Source organism: Syngnathus acus, chromosome 9 (assembly GCF_901709675.1).
Source record: "Syngnathus acus chromosome 9, fSynAcu1.2, whole genome shotgun sequence".
NCBI lineage: Eukaryota > Metazoa > Chordata > Actinopteri > Syngnathiformes > Syngnathidae > Syngnathus > Syngnathus acus.
The window spans coordinates 12,110,501-12,127,858 of NC_051094.1; the positions used below are offsets into that span (position 1 = coordinate 12,110,501).

At 38.5% G+C, this 17,358-nt stretch overlaps 1 protein-coding gene across 3 annotated transcripts in view; it reads left to right on the forward strand.

The window, feature by feature from the left end:
- Positions 1-17,358, forward strand: part of ncor2 (nuclear receptor corepressor 2) — a 56,397-nt gene that overhangs the window by 14,987 nt on the left and 24,052 nt on the right. For all 3 annotated transcript variants that reach the window (XM_037257795.1, XM_037257796.1, XM_037257797.1), the window contains exons 4-16: positions 494-671; positions 2,733-2,915; positions 4,604-4,717; positions 6,798-6,854; positions 7,390-7,442; positions 8,860-8,926; positions 9,172-9,344; positions 9,462-9,555; positions 11,432-11,610; positions 12,410-12,464; positions 12,550-12,648; positions 14,256-14,404; positions 16,085-16,245. In XM_037257795.1, coding sequence (XP_037113690.1) covers positions 494-671; positions 2,733-2,915; positions 4,604-4,717; positions 6,798-6,854; positions 7,390-7,442; positions 8,860-8,926; positions 9,172-9,344; positions 9,462-9,555; positions 11,432-11,610; positions 12,410-12,464; positions 12,550-12,648; positions 14,256-14,404; positions 16,085-16,245 — 1,562 coding nt within the window. The remainder of the gene's footprint in view (positions 1-493; positions 672-2,732; positions 2,916-4,603; positions 4,718-6,797; positions 6,855-7,389; positions 7,443-8,859; positions 8,927-9,171; positions 9,345-9,461; positions 9,556-11,431; positions 11,611-12,409; positions 12,465-12,549; positions 12,649-14,255; positions 14,405-16,084; positions 16,246-17,358) is intronic.

Below are 17,358 nucleotides of genomic sequence, written 5' to 3' on the forward strand. Positions count from 1 at the left end.
CTGAAATTTTCATGCATTCCAAGACAGATTTGGTTGGTTTATGGCAGTTTTTTATTGTTGTTTTTATGTCCTGTCAATTTGCCAGTCTATACTTTCCTTAGAGATTCTGAGTTTACTGAATACATTTTACTTGACTAGTCAAGTAAAAAAAGATCAAGTCAAATTTATTTAGAAAGCCCAAAAATGGTTGTGAGGTCCTCGTAGTTTTCCCATGGAAGTGTATTTAAAACAACAACAACAACAACTCAGTGTACAACCAAGAACCAGCTCTGGATGGTGGATACACACTGGCCAGAACACCTCAGATTGTTTGCTGGCTGTCCACGAGGTCATTGGGTGTCACCATGGAGATGGACTTGGGAAACAAAAAAGCAAATGATTTAAGCTGGTCCATCAATTACGTTGGGACTTTCACTGTTTCGCTGGAATAGCTGGGTTTACTTTATGCTTACAGAGATTTTCATTTTTATTTTACACAATTTTGGTGTTGCAGAGGACAAGAGCAGCATATCCGTTATGAGCACATCTACTTACCGGAGCCGAGCAGCCATTCAGAGATGGAGTTCGGAGAGATCAAACGGCCTCGTTTGGAGATGGGACCAGATTCTCTGATAAGACCCTCATCCCATCGTCCTCAGTTGCCTGTCGGAGGACCTGAGGATTTTGCTAAGGTCAGTAGCAGCTGCAAATTACAATAACAATTTTGACACTTTGTAAACTAAACTATCAAATTAACTTGATTATTTCTCAATTTGTTACAAGAATCAGTGGCTACAAAATATTTAACAAGGACCGTATTCCGTCTTTGTGTGTAATTCCTTTTGTAAGGGCCTGGACTTAATGCACAAGGTTATTCTCCTAATGAGACGTCTGACCAAAGAGCCATGCTTCATTCACAGCACAGGCTGCCTGTAAATCATGGAACATTTCGTTTTTCCGGATATTGTCATTGAAATCCGTAAAAAAGATATAAAGCACATTCAAAATGCGTGTGGTTCCGACGATGACCCCTCCGATTCCACTTAGTTTGAGTCTTATTCTGTATGAAATAAATTCATTGCAAGGAATATAACCCAAATACTGTGCTTATGACTGAGTGCATGCCATCACCAAAACAGATCTGTATCTATTGTAATGTAGATTTGAATGGCTCTCAACATTTTTTGTTCCGCAAAAAATATGTAACGCACCAAACTGTATAACTCGCCATTACGATAAATGTAATTTTTGAAAGTAGGAGGAGGCGGAATCCCTAGCTGCTCTTTTCCCTCGTTTCAGTGAGCTAGTCGCATTTTCTTTTCGTGTTTCTTCTTCTTTTCAACAATTCCAAAAGGCTTGTTTTTAATTACCGGCTGGCACTGTTTTTTGTCGTGGAGTCACTCTTTGCAGGTGTAAGAGAGCATCGTAAACAAACGTTAAGGGAAAAAAACGGGGTCCCTCAGCGCAGCGTTGTTCTCCAGGCAACAAATATCAAGGTCAAATTGCAGTATGCTGTTTAATTAACTCAATAAAAAAATATTTTTGTTCATTCTCTTTGTGCAGCCATGGTGGTGCTATCAACCGTTGAAATCAATTAAATCAAATTTAATCAGTCAACCATCTTTACAACACTGGCAGTTAAAATACATTGCTATGTTGCCCCCAGGAACGGTCAACTATTTATTTTTTATTTGTATTGATTTTATTTGTTTTTTTTTATTACAAAAACATCCTGTGTCTAGTAAGTTATTCAGCCAAATTTGGTCTTGAAGTGGCTTCTTCACATATTCAGAAGACTATTTTGGTAGTGATCTACATTTTGTGCCACTGCACTTTACAACTGCTAATATTGTTGTCTTTCTGACACCAGTTTCAGTTACCCAGAGACCCTGAACTTGAATCACACGTACCAGCAAGTATGGCCAAAGTGTTTTCTGTATTATTTAGGGTTGCCAGTAATTGCTCTCGGAACACTGCACGGTGTTAAAGTCATTATGTAAGACCTGTCAAATACAATCACTTCTTGAAGTGCACCAAAGGATGGTGGACAAGAGGGGGAAGTGCAGCAGCACAAGTGTAAAGCAAAAAAAGGGGAGGAAGGGCAATGCGCATGAAGACTAAAGGTTCTGTGAAATTTTTTCATGCATCATAAGACATAATTTGTCATGCAGGGAAATGTAGATGTCAAAATTAATTGATGAATTGGCAAGTAATCAATTATGAATTTAATTGCCAAGTAATCGTTTAGAGCTATGGTGTAACCTCAAATTGTACAAATCCTATTTGTACAAATAATTATTCTTTGATTTCTATTGTTATTCACGAAAGCAAAGTGATTATCGTTTGTGTTTAACCAAAATAAGCAAATGTGTGCTTTAACTCTGGAAAACAGTGACTGAACCTCAATCAGTTTAAAAAGGTTGATGAAACATCCGTCATGGGAAATATTATTTAATATCACTTCATTGACAATACCAATCATAATAAAGTCTTGCTAAACAAAAATCCTTCGTGCAAATGGTTTTGCAATACGTACACCTTCAATTATGATCATCAATTGACAGATTGATATAATAATCGATTATAAAATATTTTATAGCGATTGCCCTGCAGGGAAATAAGCAAAGGAGAAAATAATGCTCATTTGACGGTAAGTAGTACCATCATCCTGGACTGTAGCCCCCATGTACGAAAACACTACTTTTTTCTTCTTCTTCATACCTATTCACAAGTAACCTTATTCCTTTTTATAGGATCGTGGAAATGCCATGGGGAAGCTTGAGCCAATCTCCCCCGTGAGCCCTGTACACATGGACCCTGATTTGGATCTGGTGCCAGCCCGTTTTTCCAAGGAAGAACTGATCCAGAACATGGACCGGGTCGACAGGGAGATCACTATGGTAGAACAGCAGATCTGCAAGCTTCGTAAAAAACAGGTTTGCACATTTATGGAAATAGACTTTTGCTTTAATAGCGTTCTTCTACCTGCATCGTGCTAAAAGCATAATTCAAGACTGGTTGCAAAAGAGAAGTCTATAAATTATTTATAACTGCATAAATATTGCTTTTCTGAGTCATGAGGAGTTTAATGAACCCTTAATTTGCTTAGGGGCACAACACCTTTGCGCTGAGTCATCAGTCTCACTCACTTTCCTTGTTTGCATGCTCGCATGTGATGTGATAAATTGTTCTGTTGTAAAATGGAATGCACAAAAATATACAGCACGACAGTGCTGAAAATTGATCTTAACAACTCTAAAATTATTTATGAACATATGAAGCATGTATGATCCCTGTCTTCAAATCACCACAGTTTGACAAACTTGGGAATTTGACTACGCTCACACAGCAGGGTGTGATGCTCAATTTGGATTCTTTGTTATGCAAATGAAATGTGTCCATGACGTGACACACTTGCGTATGCACAAAGCATGATGTCAAAGAAAAATCTTAATTGAGCTGCGGTGTGAACTTTTATTTGGCATGGTAGTACTGTACAGGTGTTATTTCTGTTGTCAAGTTCTGTTGCGAGTTCATGCAGATGGTGCCACACAGTCCTCCAGGCAGCTGCATTCCTTTCGGCTTTCGACTTCACTTTTTATTTAGGAGAGGAGTAGGTTAAAAATACATAGAGAGCTATAAATAACATTTTCCCCAGGGGAGGAGCTGGATTATGGTAGCGGTTTTGGGACTGCTAAAGCACTCACATCCCTTCCATTACTTCTTCCTTTTGGCTGCCTGCCATGTTTAGTAGAGAAACAGTATGATCGGCTTAGGCATGCCAACGTATTAGTGCACCGGTGTCAAACGCAAGGCCCGGGGGCCAGATACAGCCTGCAAATTGTGCATCAAATTCGTGTGTCATTACTAGAATTGCAAATTATCTTCACTTTTAATCTTTTTTTTTAAACATTTGACCAGTTTTTACGCTTCTGATTTGAAAACGAGTTATTTGTCAGTTTGTTTTCGAGCTTTTACTGTATATAATAAGAGGGGCTCACATTTATTTGGGTTGACAGTCATGATGGCCCTCCGAAAGAAGCTATGACTACAATGCGGCCCGTGAAAAAAAAGAGTTTGACACCCCTGTATTTGTGCATTAGATCCTATTTTATATCTTTTTTCGCTCATTGTGCCCACCTTTGTGATCATGTGCGATTTGATTTTATACTCAATCGTGGTTAACTTTCCATTTTAATAGGTTATTAGTCAAGTCTTAAGAGGTGTGGATAAGTGAATTTTAAGTCATCCTATTTCATAATATCTTTTATTAATATATAACATTGTCCTAAAAGCCTTGTCACAATTCACTGGCATCTTTAGCCTTTTGGTTTTCTTGGTCGTCCTCACACATGAAACACGTTGACAACTATGACTCTATATAAGGATACCATCTTTTTGAGGTGGGGGAGTAGATAATATTGTAATGTGTTACTTTCAAGAAATGATGGTATTTGATGAAAAGTACCCTGGAGACATCATTCTCAGGCGTTATTAGGTCAGTTAGTGATGTTGATGTAACAGACACAAGTGAATTTTGAATCATCTGAAAGATTACAGGTTTTATGTTTTTGTCAAGTTTTCCTTGTTAAGTGTTATACTTTTTTTTTTTTTTTTGTTACAGCAACAGCTGGAGGAGGAGGCTGCCAAACCTCTCGAGCCTGAGCGGCCTATTTCCCCTCCACCCAGTGAGGCCAAGCACCGCAGCTTGGTACAGATCATCTACGATGAGAACAGGGTCAGTGGAATAAAACACCCGCATTATTTAACCCCAAAAGTGAGAGAGTATGTGTATATGCATTTGTTTGTATGCATGCACAAGCATGTGGGTGTGCATACAAAATCCAATGTCTTGTTACATGCTATTAAGTCAGTCTCTCCATTTAACTCAGTTGGCAGCAAGAATATGAAATAATCATATGCAGCGGTTTCATGTGATTCTCTGTGCTCACAAGTCCACCTAGTGGCTGCACCTTACCTCTAATCTATATATTTGACGTGCACATAAAAAGGTTAATTTTCTCTAAATCTTGTTCTATACAGAGCCTGGGATAATGTTTTGTTAGGTTATGGTTTAAAATATATCGTCGACTATGATGTCGAATACTAATTTAAAACATCTTTACCCAAGAAGTTAAAACTATAAGTGTAACTTTTGGAACCCCAAGAACAGAATCGTCTTTGCTTCAACATAATGTTGGCCACTGTTATGCCCCCGGCATTGAATGTGACTTTACAACATTTTTATTATATTTTAAGTGACCTTTAAAATCTTTCATAAATATTCTCCTACATTGCAAAAGCACCTCGAATGATGATGTTGCTTCAACACTTCGTCCGTGTCGAAATTGGAAACGCACCGCAAGAGATGGTCACACACATAAGCCTTTTGATGAGTTTTTTCAGATTATGACAGATAAATAAGAACAGTATACCTACATTGAAAAAACTTGCAAGGGGTAGTGAAAATGGCTTTAGATTGCTACAGTATATGAAAACATAATAATGACGATTCATACATGGATTCGTGACAATGCCTCAATTGCAGTAGGTGGTAGTACATTAGGAATGTCTGAAAAGAAGTTTTGTTTTCCAAGTACATTTCTGTATATTTTGTTGTGTGTCATCAGAATTTATTTTGAGCATTTTTTTAATTATTTAGTTGTGTGTTATCACAATTTATGTTGAGCATTTTTTTTATTTCAGTGTCAATCAAAACTAACATTGTTTTAAGGTGACATTTTTTAAAAGGCCTTTTTCCATTTGCAGGCAGTTATGAAATTGCCGCCAGTCAGTGCATTTATAAAAAGGGATGCAAGTCAGTGTTGCAGTCAATGTGGCCATGAATTTCAGATGAATTTGGGGCTTTTAACAGTATTTTTTCAAGGGTGAAAACAGTATACAGCTTTTATATTCAATGTTTTTTTTTTTTTTCAAAAACTAGTCAAGCCTTCCGTGGACACAAGGATCCCTATTATTTTTACTTTCATAATTACAGATAATTCTGAATCAATTAAAACATGTGCACCCAATTTTTGTCAAAGGTCATTGATGTTAAATGATTGGACCTCGGAAATTAAACAGGTCAAAAAAATAAATTGAAGCCACAAAATTCTTTTTTAAATAAATACATGACCATGTATGAGACTTCTAACCACGGTTGTATACAATATGTAGTATCAAACAATTGGAGTAATTAAGATCCTGTTTTCAATACTCAGGTACCTAGTATGCCAGTCAGATAATTTGATGCCTTAGTGTGATGTATGTAATTAATACTGCAGAACCAGTTGTTTTTCCACACAACAGAGCAGGAGAAGTGAGCGTTAACCTTTTCGCCTTTTCCCCGGCATTGCCAATTAACCTTTCGTGGTGTCCATGAGGAGCTAATGTGCATGCACATCTGGTTTCGGACATATCTTTTTATTTCTATCATTTATCAGAGGTCTCCATGACAACAACAAAGCCCTTTTAAAACAGACCCTCTCACTCCGCCTGCTGCTTTTGCTTGACTCTTTCGACTCCCACGATCTCTTCTGCCCCTTGCTACCTCCCTTTCCTCTCAGGGAAAGTAAGACTTTTTTCTTCTATGTCAAGAGTAGTGATAGGGTAAGGAGGAACTATGGCCCAGCTTGCGCTAAAAGCTCTAATAGTCAATGTACTTCATCCATCGCTCCATCGTTGCATCCAGCCACCCAGCCGGCCGGCTCCAGTGGAGTCGAGGTGTTCAAGTGAGCGTGCTCACTGTGTTGTCATGGTTATGACTGAGGTGCAGGCTGCCGGCTAATCTAGTACTTCTGTTTGTGTTCTCTTACCAGAAAAAGGCAGAAGAGGCACACAGAATATTGGAGGGACTTGGACCTAGGGTTGAACTGGTGAGTTATATCTGTCATATTGTTTCCATATTATTATATGTATATATTTTTTTTATTTTTAAATAAGTGACATGGGAAAATGTATTTGAATTGCATGATTCCTACCAATCAGGGCGCAAGCGGTTGAATGGTTGTGAAGGAGCTCTCCAAGTGCACTACACAAGCTTCATTAAGCAATGGAAATCTGATCTTTTCTACGCATATTTCAAAAATAGAATATCCTATTTAAGTATTGTACTTTATTTCTACCAGAATCCATTATTCCTACATATTGCACTGTCAAAACATCATCCATCTTCACCTGTCTTGCACAGTTGATGAATTTTTCTCTCTGGGAAGAAATAGCATAACTAGGTTACTTCCATTAATTAGAGCAGTGTCCCTTCTTGCTATTTAAAGAAAAGTTAGCAAATGATTAAGTCACACATCTATGATGATCTATGTGATGACGCAACAGATCGATCTTGGTGTAATCTGCTGCTTCAATGCTGATGCTTGAACTGAGCATATTGTGAAGCTGTTGTTTTTCTTTCAGCCACTGTACAATCAGCCATCTGATACCAAGCAGTACCATGACAACATCAAAATGTAAGTCAGCCTGCACAACTTGTTATGCCAAAATGATAATAAATATAAGTTATACTAACAATATCATAATCAGATTTTTTTTAAATGTTGCATACGTGATCTCTTGTCATGCAAATCATGATATATGCATACACGCTTAAAACTTTGCTCCTGCTTTTATTATGAATGTGTCATAAAAAGGTTCTCAGTATGTCTGGATTTCATTTCATAAAAGCTAACTGCGGGTGGTATGAGAAATAATGACTTCATGTTGGTTGTTTGCTACGGTGTGAAAGTAATTATTTTGATTGATAATGACCGTAAGAATCCAATTCACTTTTTAACGACAACTTCGTTTCAAATTTGCATTCGAATCAATTCTAAATTTTGTCTTTAGACAATAGAATTTAGACACTGTACTGTAAAAAAATTAGTATATCAATGCGTTTTAAGAATATTTAATCCTCGCAACTCAGTAGTGGTCCCTGGAAGCCCAACAGGAATTATCATGGTGCGCCCGATGGGCTACTCTGGTCTGGAATGAATCTCTTTTCTGAAACAAGATAAGAAGAGCCCAATGTAAAAATGATGGCTATTGCCACATCATAAAAAACTCTTGAATCTTGAAGTCATTCATCACTATTTAGTTTACTACAAATGTATCTTATAAATTGTTTTAAAAAGACAACATTGTTTGAAAAATGTGATGGTCTCTAAATTCTATATTTTATTTGCTTAAATTAAAATGGTCTAAAAGCAAGAAAAATATAACTTTATGTACAGCAAAGCAGGTTTTAGGGTTTCAAAAAGAGATCACAGACCCTTGATGTGAGCTAGGATCAAGAGTAAACGCCACTAAAACGCCACTGGTTGCACATAGTCGCCACCATTAGGAAATGAATGTACATCGGCGATGGGAGGTTAACATCTTGAAAAGTACATATTTGATTAAAAGAAAAAACATTATTTTCCTCAGCTCTATTCTGTGTCCATTCTCTGTGGTGTGTGTATATAGTAACCCACTTTGTAGTCTTCTTTCCTAGCCTGTAATACCGTTGCTCGGTTAAATTGACTAATGTAGAATAAGATTACATCAATCAGCGGGGAGTGTGACCTTACAACTGACAGATTAAGTGTCAAGAATAAAATGCTGTCTTGCAGCAAGGAAAGAGACAAACTGAGCGCCTGCCTAAGGAGATTACTGGCCCTGACCTTTGTTTGAGGAGCCGCAAGACAAGTGTATTTGTTTGTCCCCCATGCTGTCCTGCCCATTCTAAAGCATCAGTTGTTTGTGGATGATTTTTATGCTGCATATGGCAATCTAGAATATATAAATGTCGTGGGAAATCAAGTGACAAATGTATAAAAAAAAAAGCATCATTTGTTTGCTTTACCACTATTTTCCTAATACCACTTTATTTTCTTTCAACCTTCTTAGAAACCAAGCAATGAGAAAAAAACTCATCTTATACTTCAAGAGAAGAAATCATGCTCGTAAGCAATGGGTAAGTGTAGAAAATTCAATATTTTTGACCCTGATTCATCATTAGAGCGTCAGTGGCTGATCGGTTCGGACTTTCGATCCAAAGGGTTATGGTTCTTTTCACGCTAATATCTTTCCTTGCTTCCTGCTTGTGTCTAGTTTGCCAATATGTGTCTGGTGTGCATCACAAAATATACACAGCAAAGTCCAAGTTACATTAGAATCAGCATAGTAAATTAAAATGCCTGCCTTTTTGTGTGAAAAAAGGAGCAGAAATTCTGCCAGCGCTATGATCAACTGATGGAAGCCTGGGAGAAAAAGGTGGAGCGCATTGAAAACAATCCTCGGCGCCGAGCCAAGGAGAGCAAGGTACGGGAATACTACGAGAAACAGTTCCCCGAGATTCGGAAACAGAGGGAGATGCAGGAACGAATTCAGAGGTGAGCTACACGGTTTCAATCCCAGTGACTCCAACTGACTTGATGTCATGTGCAATAGATACTGTAAGAACTCAAATAGTGAAATATGGTTTGTTCTACCATATTTTGTTTTTGTAGCCGCGTTGGGCAGCGAGGCGGCGGATTGAGCTCTTCTGCAGCTCGCAGTGAGCATGAGGTCTCCGAGATCATTGACGGAATATCAGAACATGAGGTAATCTTTTCTGTCAAAGATTCTCTGTCCCTTGTCTTACAATTTGTTCACTTTGTAATAATCAAGGAATCATTCACGTTCCGTCAATAGTGGGTGCTAGGACACCACACTCCCACACAGTTGAATTGCCTTAAAAGACAGAAAAATATGAATAAAGAATGAAATATTATAACGATTTGGCCGCACAGAACATTGCCAACAGAGTCTTGTTAAAAGTGTGAGGGGAACATTCTTCATCCCATATTGTATGGTGCTCAGTCAGTCTCCTCAATGATTCAAGGAATTTTATTGTCACACATATATTCACACAACATAGCACGAATTAGGATACCCGAGTTCAACAAATAGGTGTATCTAGTTTTGTCGTCATAGACAGCTCAGTGAAGTCTTGTAAATGTGTTTCGAGAGGAGAATGCGGAGCTCGAGCAACATCGATAATAGAAAGTAAGGTGGAGTTATGAAGTTAATCATAGGTTTCACAGCAAAATGACAGACATGCCACAATGAAGACTATTTGTCACCCTTACCAGCTGTCTTAAGACTTGCATTGACTGGGTATTTTGTACAGTGATTATGGCAGAGTGACTAGCTCTTGACTGGGTATTTTGTACAGTGATTACGGCAGAGTGACTAGCTCCTGTCGCGTTATCAGTGAACGGTAATGATGATTTTCTTGACGTGACTTTAAACCTTAGCCGGAAAAAACTTTTGTTTATTTGAGCTTTTGAAAACATTTAATAAGTTTCCTAATTCAAATTTATAATTGAGTTAAAACTAAACTCCGCAACAACCGTAGATGAAAAAAGTGCAGTACAGTGATGAAAGACAATAGTTATAATAATAATAATACCATCATAACTAAATGAAACATGATCTTCCATTGAAGCCATTTTGAATGGGAAAATAAAAGTAATTTGTATATCATTAATACCTACAATGAAGGCTGGTGGGAAATGAAGAGTAAGGTTTCATAGTTGGGAATTAATTGTGAAAGTAAGTATTTTGTAGACTATAATTTCCTCCTGAAGAAAGGATTTTCAATCAGAATTCTTTGAATGCCTTCAACAATCCCTAGATTAGGATTTACTTGATCAAAGATAAGACCCATGATATTTTGCCCCACTGTCTTCACCTGACAGGCACTTTGTACATCAGGACCTTAATGAACTGACATAGAGACCGTTTTCTTTCCCCACAAGGCATCATCACACTGATCTCATAACACCAATATCGACTAATTCCCATATTGCTCCTACTTGTACAATCAGAAATCTTTGCTCCGCTGCTACTTTACACAAGTACCTTATTGCCATTTGCACTGCAAATATAGTACCGTTGAACATCCCCTACCCCGGTGCTATTGCATACTGCAAAGCACAATTTAATATTGATTTGTATTTATATTATTTTTCTATACCACATTTTTTCCTACTTGAAAAACAAACCTAGCATTGCACCCCAATTTCACTACATACGTATGTACTGTACAAAGTTTTTCTATTCTGTTCTCTACCAGTAAGATAGATGTTCAGGCACTACCTACCATCTAGATGGAACTTTAGTCACTGTCCCTCCAGTGCAGAACCATTTGGAGCATTTTCATTCCCTGAGATAAGAGTCAGAGGGAAATGTGTGTAAAGTTCACATTTCATGTGGAAAATGTCACCAGTAGTTAAAATTGCTGAGGAAGCTTAACTTCCTCCCCTGCCGCCTGACCTCTAGTGCTTAAAAACCGCTGTAATGTTACTTCCGGTTCATGACAACAATGAGCACCGTCTTAGGTCCCTTCCTTTTTGAAAATAGTCTGTCTCATTCATGGATGTTGATTAATGTGTGTGTGCGTGTGTGTCTTTTGTGTGGCACCTGCGAACATTAGAACACTGAAAAGCAAATGCGACAGCTGGCAGTCATCCCTCCGATGCTGTTTGACGCTGAGCAGCAACGCATCAAGTTCATCAACATGAATGGATTGATGGATGACCCCATGAAGGTGTACAAGGACCGGCAGGTCATGAACATGTGGAGTGAGCAAGAGAAGGACACTTTCAGAGAGAAGTAAGGTCAACTCTTCAGTATAGTAAGGGTGCTAAACGGGGTGTGTTTATGTGAAATGCTTGACATTATTGCATTGTGGCTCATTCACACGTTCATTGACTGATGGTAGAGGTTGCCATGCAAACTGCCAAACATCACATCAGGGGCAAAAATTGATTGGAGTATCTTGCTCAATGACATAGAACATTGTTCCTGAGGGCACATGGGTTCAAACCAAAAACTTCCAGATATGACCACTGTAAGACCTGAGGCCCACATTAGCATTTACACATTGTTATGATATATTGGTATCCAGCATTAGTTCAATGTTAAGTGAATAAGATTATACTAAATGTGGACGTTAAAGGGATCAGGAAGTTGTAGGAAAGGAAGTGAATCTTCCCCATTTTTTTTTTTCTTTTACAAATGAGGGATGACATTTGAAGCACAGCCACACAGGAGCGCTGACTGAATGTCCAGTTCAAAACATGTCACACAAAATGTTACGATTTCTATGTCTTCTTATCCTAACAAAAGAAGAGTAATTTTTAGATTTTTGTGATACAAACTTGAAAATGTTCTAACATGCAGGTTGAATTTATCTTCATAAAGCTGTACAATAAATGTGATTATTACTGACAGCATCAACTAAACAATACACCAATTAACTATTGAATACACAATGTACTCTATTACTGAAACAAATCCCTCTTCTTTTCTAATATTAAAATAAGAGGTTTTAGAGCTCAGTGCTTTGTGCAAGTGATGTTTAAAATATCGATTCTTCAGGGCGTATATTTTTTATTTTCATCTTCCACAGATTCATCCAACACCCTAAAAACTTTGGTCTCATCGCATCTTTTCTCGAAAGAAAGGTATGCGTTTTGTGTTCACTTGAGAAATCTGATCTTCTCAGGAAATCACGTTTCCCAGGCAAATCACATTTCTTTCATTTTTCAGACGGTGGCAGAATGTGTGCTCTTTTATTATCTGACCAAAAAGAATGAGAACTATAAGAACATCGTGCGAAGAAACTACAGACGGCGAGGAAGAAGCCAGGTATTGTCAGCTTTCAATCTATAAAACTTCTAATCATGTCATCTTATGTCTCAAAGGACACATGCTATCTCAACGAAGGACAATATTACTTTTAAAGTGATTATCTTTCCTGAGGTTGTAGTTGTCATACACTGGGCAAAATGCCAGAACCTCTTGGTGAAACAAGTCAGACAGGAATAACCTATGCTAACCTTTCCTCTACTTTGTATATTGCAATTGCAGTGTTTCCTTTTCAAACATAAAATTTAAGAACAGAACAGAACACGAAATGCTTAATTTGGGGATGGTACAAAGTGTCCCATAATGACCACCGGTATAACACTGGCACAGCGATATTGATTTATCTGGTCTCACTAGACAAATGGGGCAAATAGCCAAGATATGGCAAGACATTATCGTCATTGACTTGAAAAAATTATTTAGGGAGCCAGCTACACATAAGGTATTTAGAAAAGTGGTTGCACTCCACTTGAAGTGGATAATAATAATAATAATAATAGTGAAAGTTTGTTTATTCATATTAATTAATAAATAGTCATCCCTCAGCCCTGCTCTTAATCTTTATAACTTGCCTCTCACTCTTTTTGTCAGTCTGTCTCACACGTTAAAGATTCTGCATTGAGATCATCATCATAAAATGAAGGTGTTGCTTTGGCCTACGGCAGCAATGTCAAATACATCACAAATAGCAATGATGTCAATAGTGCAAGAATAGTTATCAGCCTGAATGTCAGTGCTCATCTGAACTCTCACCCTAAAACCCAGACAGGCATGGTGAGGAAGTGATAGTGTTTTCTTCAAAACCAAAAGTCATACAGCTGAACAGTTATTCTGTGGTTTCTGAACTTTCACATCCTGTTTTGCCTTTGTTGGCATTCTTTTTAGTTACATGACATTCTGTGAAATCAGATTGCTTTGTGGCGCAATGGTTAGCACGTCCGCCTCACAGCGCAGAGGTTGTGGGTTTGGCCTTTTTGTGTTGACTTTGCATGTTCTCCCCGTGCCTGCGGTGGTTTTCTCCTGGAACTCCGGTTACACGTGCTTGGTAGGCCGATTGAGCATGCCAAATTGTCCGTAGGTGTGATTGTGAGTGCGAATGGTAGTCCGGCTCTGTGTGCCCTGCGATTGGCTGGCAACCAGTTCAGGTTGTCCCCGCCTACTGCCTGAAGTCTGCTGGGATGGGCTCCAGCGCGCCTGCGACCCTCGTGAGGATGAATGGTACAGATGGATGAATGTTATATAAACAAGATACAACAGTGTTACCAAATTGATCTGTTTGGTGATTTCTGTTAAAGTATCTTTATATGTTTTCTTATAGCAGCTCAGTTAGAGTATTTTGACACAAAACGTGTTAAAAAGGCATCACCAGAGAAAATATGTTAATTGAAATGATTTTGAAATTTATAAATGAGGAGCGACTTGTCGAATTCTTTTGCTAGAAAGGATTGAGCCATTTGTCATTTCACCGAATACAAACTTATACATTGAGGCTTAAATGACAACGCTGATGTTGAGTCTCATTAAGTGAAAACTCTGATGTTGATTCACCATAAGTAGATCATGTGGGTTCACAGTATGCCCTCTTGTTCCTCTCCCATAATCTCTAGCATGGCGGGCAGCAGCAGCAGCAACAGCAACAGCAGCAGCAGCAAGTCAACCGAAACAGTCAGGAAGACAAAGAAAAGGAGGAGAAAGACAAGGAAGGAGAGAAGGAGGAGGACAAAACAGAAGCTGAAGACAAGGAGGATGGAATGAAGTAAGCCAATGTATCTATTCAACAGAGAGAGCATTTAGTCCACAGTCGTATCATCTTTATCACAATGTATAAAGTCCTTTTGAAATCACGCTATAAAAAAGAAGCACTTCTATGTAGCCCACAATTTTGTATTCATTCAGGGCGCTTTACTTTCATGCCTTGCTTATGTTTTAGAGAGAAAGTTCATCCTGAAGTCCTATTGCTCTTTAAAGTCGCATCTCTAGCCAGACTTTCCACCAGCAACAGGTTGGAAGTCGATTTATTCACCTTATTAAAACAGCTGTTTTCCTCTGGAAACACATTTAGAGGGTTCTTCTGTTTTGTGGTTTTGCTGTTGACAATGTAAACAGATGATATCTGTTTGTGTGTGGGTGGATAGCTTTGTGCAATATTGTCAAATAGCGACAGATACCAAAGCAGCAGATGGAATAGCACTCTTTCTGTTCTCCTTGGAAATCAATAGATGAATGCACGCAATCTGTGTAGGCAGGCACTCTATTATCTAATCTGAGCTTGTACTTTGTACTGTAGAGGTAATGTACATTCTTGAGCAGTTGTGTCATGCTGATGAGGCATTATCTCCTTTCTGCCTGTAGTGAGACATTGTGAACAGTCTTCTGCTTTCGTACTCTCCTATATTCGCAGAAACACCTGTACCTCACGTTAATATTAATGGAACTCAGTGTGTGCAGTTACTATTTTAAAAATGTATTTATTTTTTGTCAGTTATGAACTAGGCCCTGTGTGAAAAAGCAATTGGCCCCTAAACCATCAGTAGTAACACCTGAGTGGTTCCAATAACTGATGATGAGTCTTTCACATCTCTTCGGAGATATTTTGGAGACACATACGTGCATACCGATACATACGTTTATAGAGTGGTCTGCTAAAAGTCTTGGAAATCATTCAGATGTGTTTTGCAAAGGTAAGATGAGCCTCTATATTTGTTGTTGTCAGCATGGTTTTCACCTTGGAACTCTCATTTTTTGCGCAGTCATTGACCTTAACTGAGGTGAGGGAGACCAGCAGTTCTTGAAATGTTGTCCGAGATTCTTTCATGACCTTCTGGATGAGTTGTGTCTGTAATTTTGGGAGGCTTGCTACTCCTGGGAAGGTTCACCACTGTTCCATTCTTTCTCAGTTTGTGGATAATAGTTCTCACTATGTGATTAGCTGGAGTCCTAAAGGTTCATGAATGACTTTGAAACCAATTATGAACTGATAGATGTCAGTTTCTGTATTTATATTATATATCTTTGGATCATGGCATTCTGTTGCAGCCTTTTCACATCGGTGTGATTGAACAGGTCTGGAGATAATCTGGAGAATTTAGGTGTGGTCAGTGAAAAGGAACTGAAAATGTAAATTAGCCGCAGTAAATTAACGATTTAAGAAGAGGAGCAAGTATTTTTTTCCACAAAGGGTCAGGCAGCTTTGAATAGTTTTTTTACTTAATAAATCAAATTACTATTACCATTTCCTTGAGTTATCTTTGTCTGATCTTTACATTTGTTTGATGATCTTATATAGTAAAGTAGGGACACTGTAAAAAATGTGAGGGTTTTAGAAGGTGGCAAATACTTTTCCATACTGTACATTGGCAAGATGAGCTGAACTTGGAAACGTGACTTGTAGTTGAGTTTAAATGTTGTTTGTAAATTTTCCATTTCTGAATTGCAGAGATGAAACTTCTGGGGAAGACGCAGAGGACAAAGAGCCTGCAGTGGCTGTCAAGGGTCGACGCACAGCCAACAGCCAGGGGCGCCGTAAGGGCCGAATCACCCGCTCGATGACCAGTGAGGTGGAGGAGACCACCACACCGCCTGCCAACAATGAGCTCGGTCAGTCTTGGTGGTTTACTTCACTTAAGCAGGTTGTGGGGGTTATGCGAGCTCATCTGTACGTTCTTTGGATGTCAAAGCAGAGTCTCATAGTTTAAGTGTCCCCCTGTGGACCAAAATTAAAAATCAACTCGTCATTGAGAGATGCTAGTCTGTTTCCTGACAACTGTATTATGAAAACAAAATAAAAAGTGTCATATTTATCCATTACATCATTAACATTTATTTGGAATAGACAGTAATTATGTTCATTGTGCATGTAAGATATAGTATTTAACTGTATGTCAACATAGTGAGCCACTGAGAAGATGAATTGGATTATATACGTTTTTGTAAATGCAGAAAGAAACACATCTTTTGATCAATAGTGGTTTAAATGAAGATTTCGTTTAAAATTTTCCACTGAAGGGGCAGTCCAATATTCCATTCAGCTCTTTCTTTTAAATTCAATGTTCTGGCAATTATCATCTTCCCAAACTATTATTAGATCAGACAGATGTTTGGGATGTGACCACTTAGCCCACTATTTTCAGACACTCACTATTGCTCCAAATAATGCTCCTGTCCCATACCACCAGAGTGCACTGTTGGCCCTTCTGTCCTCTTCCCACTCTGTTATTTAAGTGCCAACCCTGTTCCCCTAACGAGTCCTCACACGTTGTCGATTAGCTGTACTCAATATCAATTATTCTATTGGTTACACATATTTAATAGATCATCCTTTGTGTGTACACAGTACAATATATTCTGCATGTTGATTTTCGTTCCCTTTTTTATCACACGGAACTCCCCAGTGATTGAAGTTGCAGGGAGTTTGAATAGACTCCCACTTTCGTTGTCTCAATATTCAGAGCAGTGCTTGGCTGGCTGCTTTGTCCTTCATAGGTCCATGTAGAGAACGTACAAGAGCCAACTTCTCTACGTGTTGGGCAGGGCCAGGGTCACTCCAGCTAATAAGTTGTGCAGCGAGGGAAAAGCCAGTTGTTGTCTATAATCATTAACTGACTTCTCCACTTCGATTTCCTGCTTCCTCCATCTAAAACAAACAGTCCCCAGTGACCTAGGCAACAGTGCCTTTTTAGCAAGTAGCTAAAATACCCTTCCCCCACATAT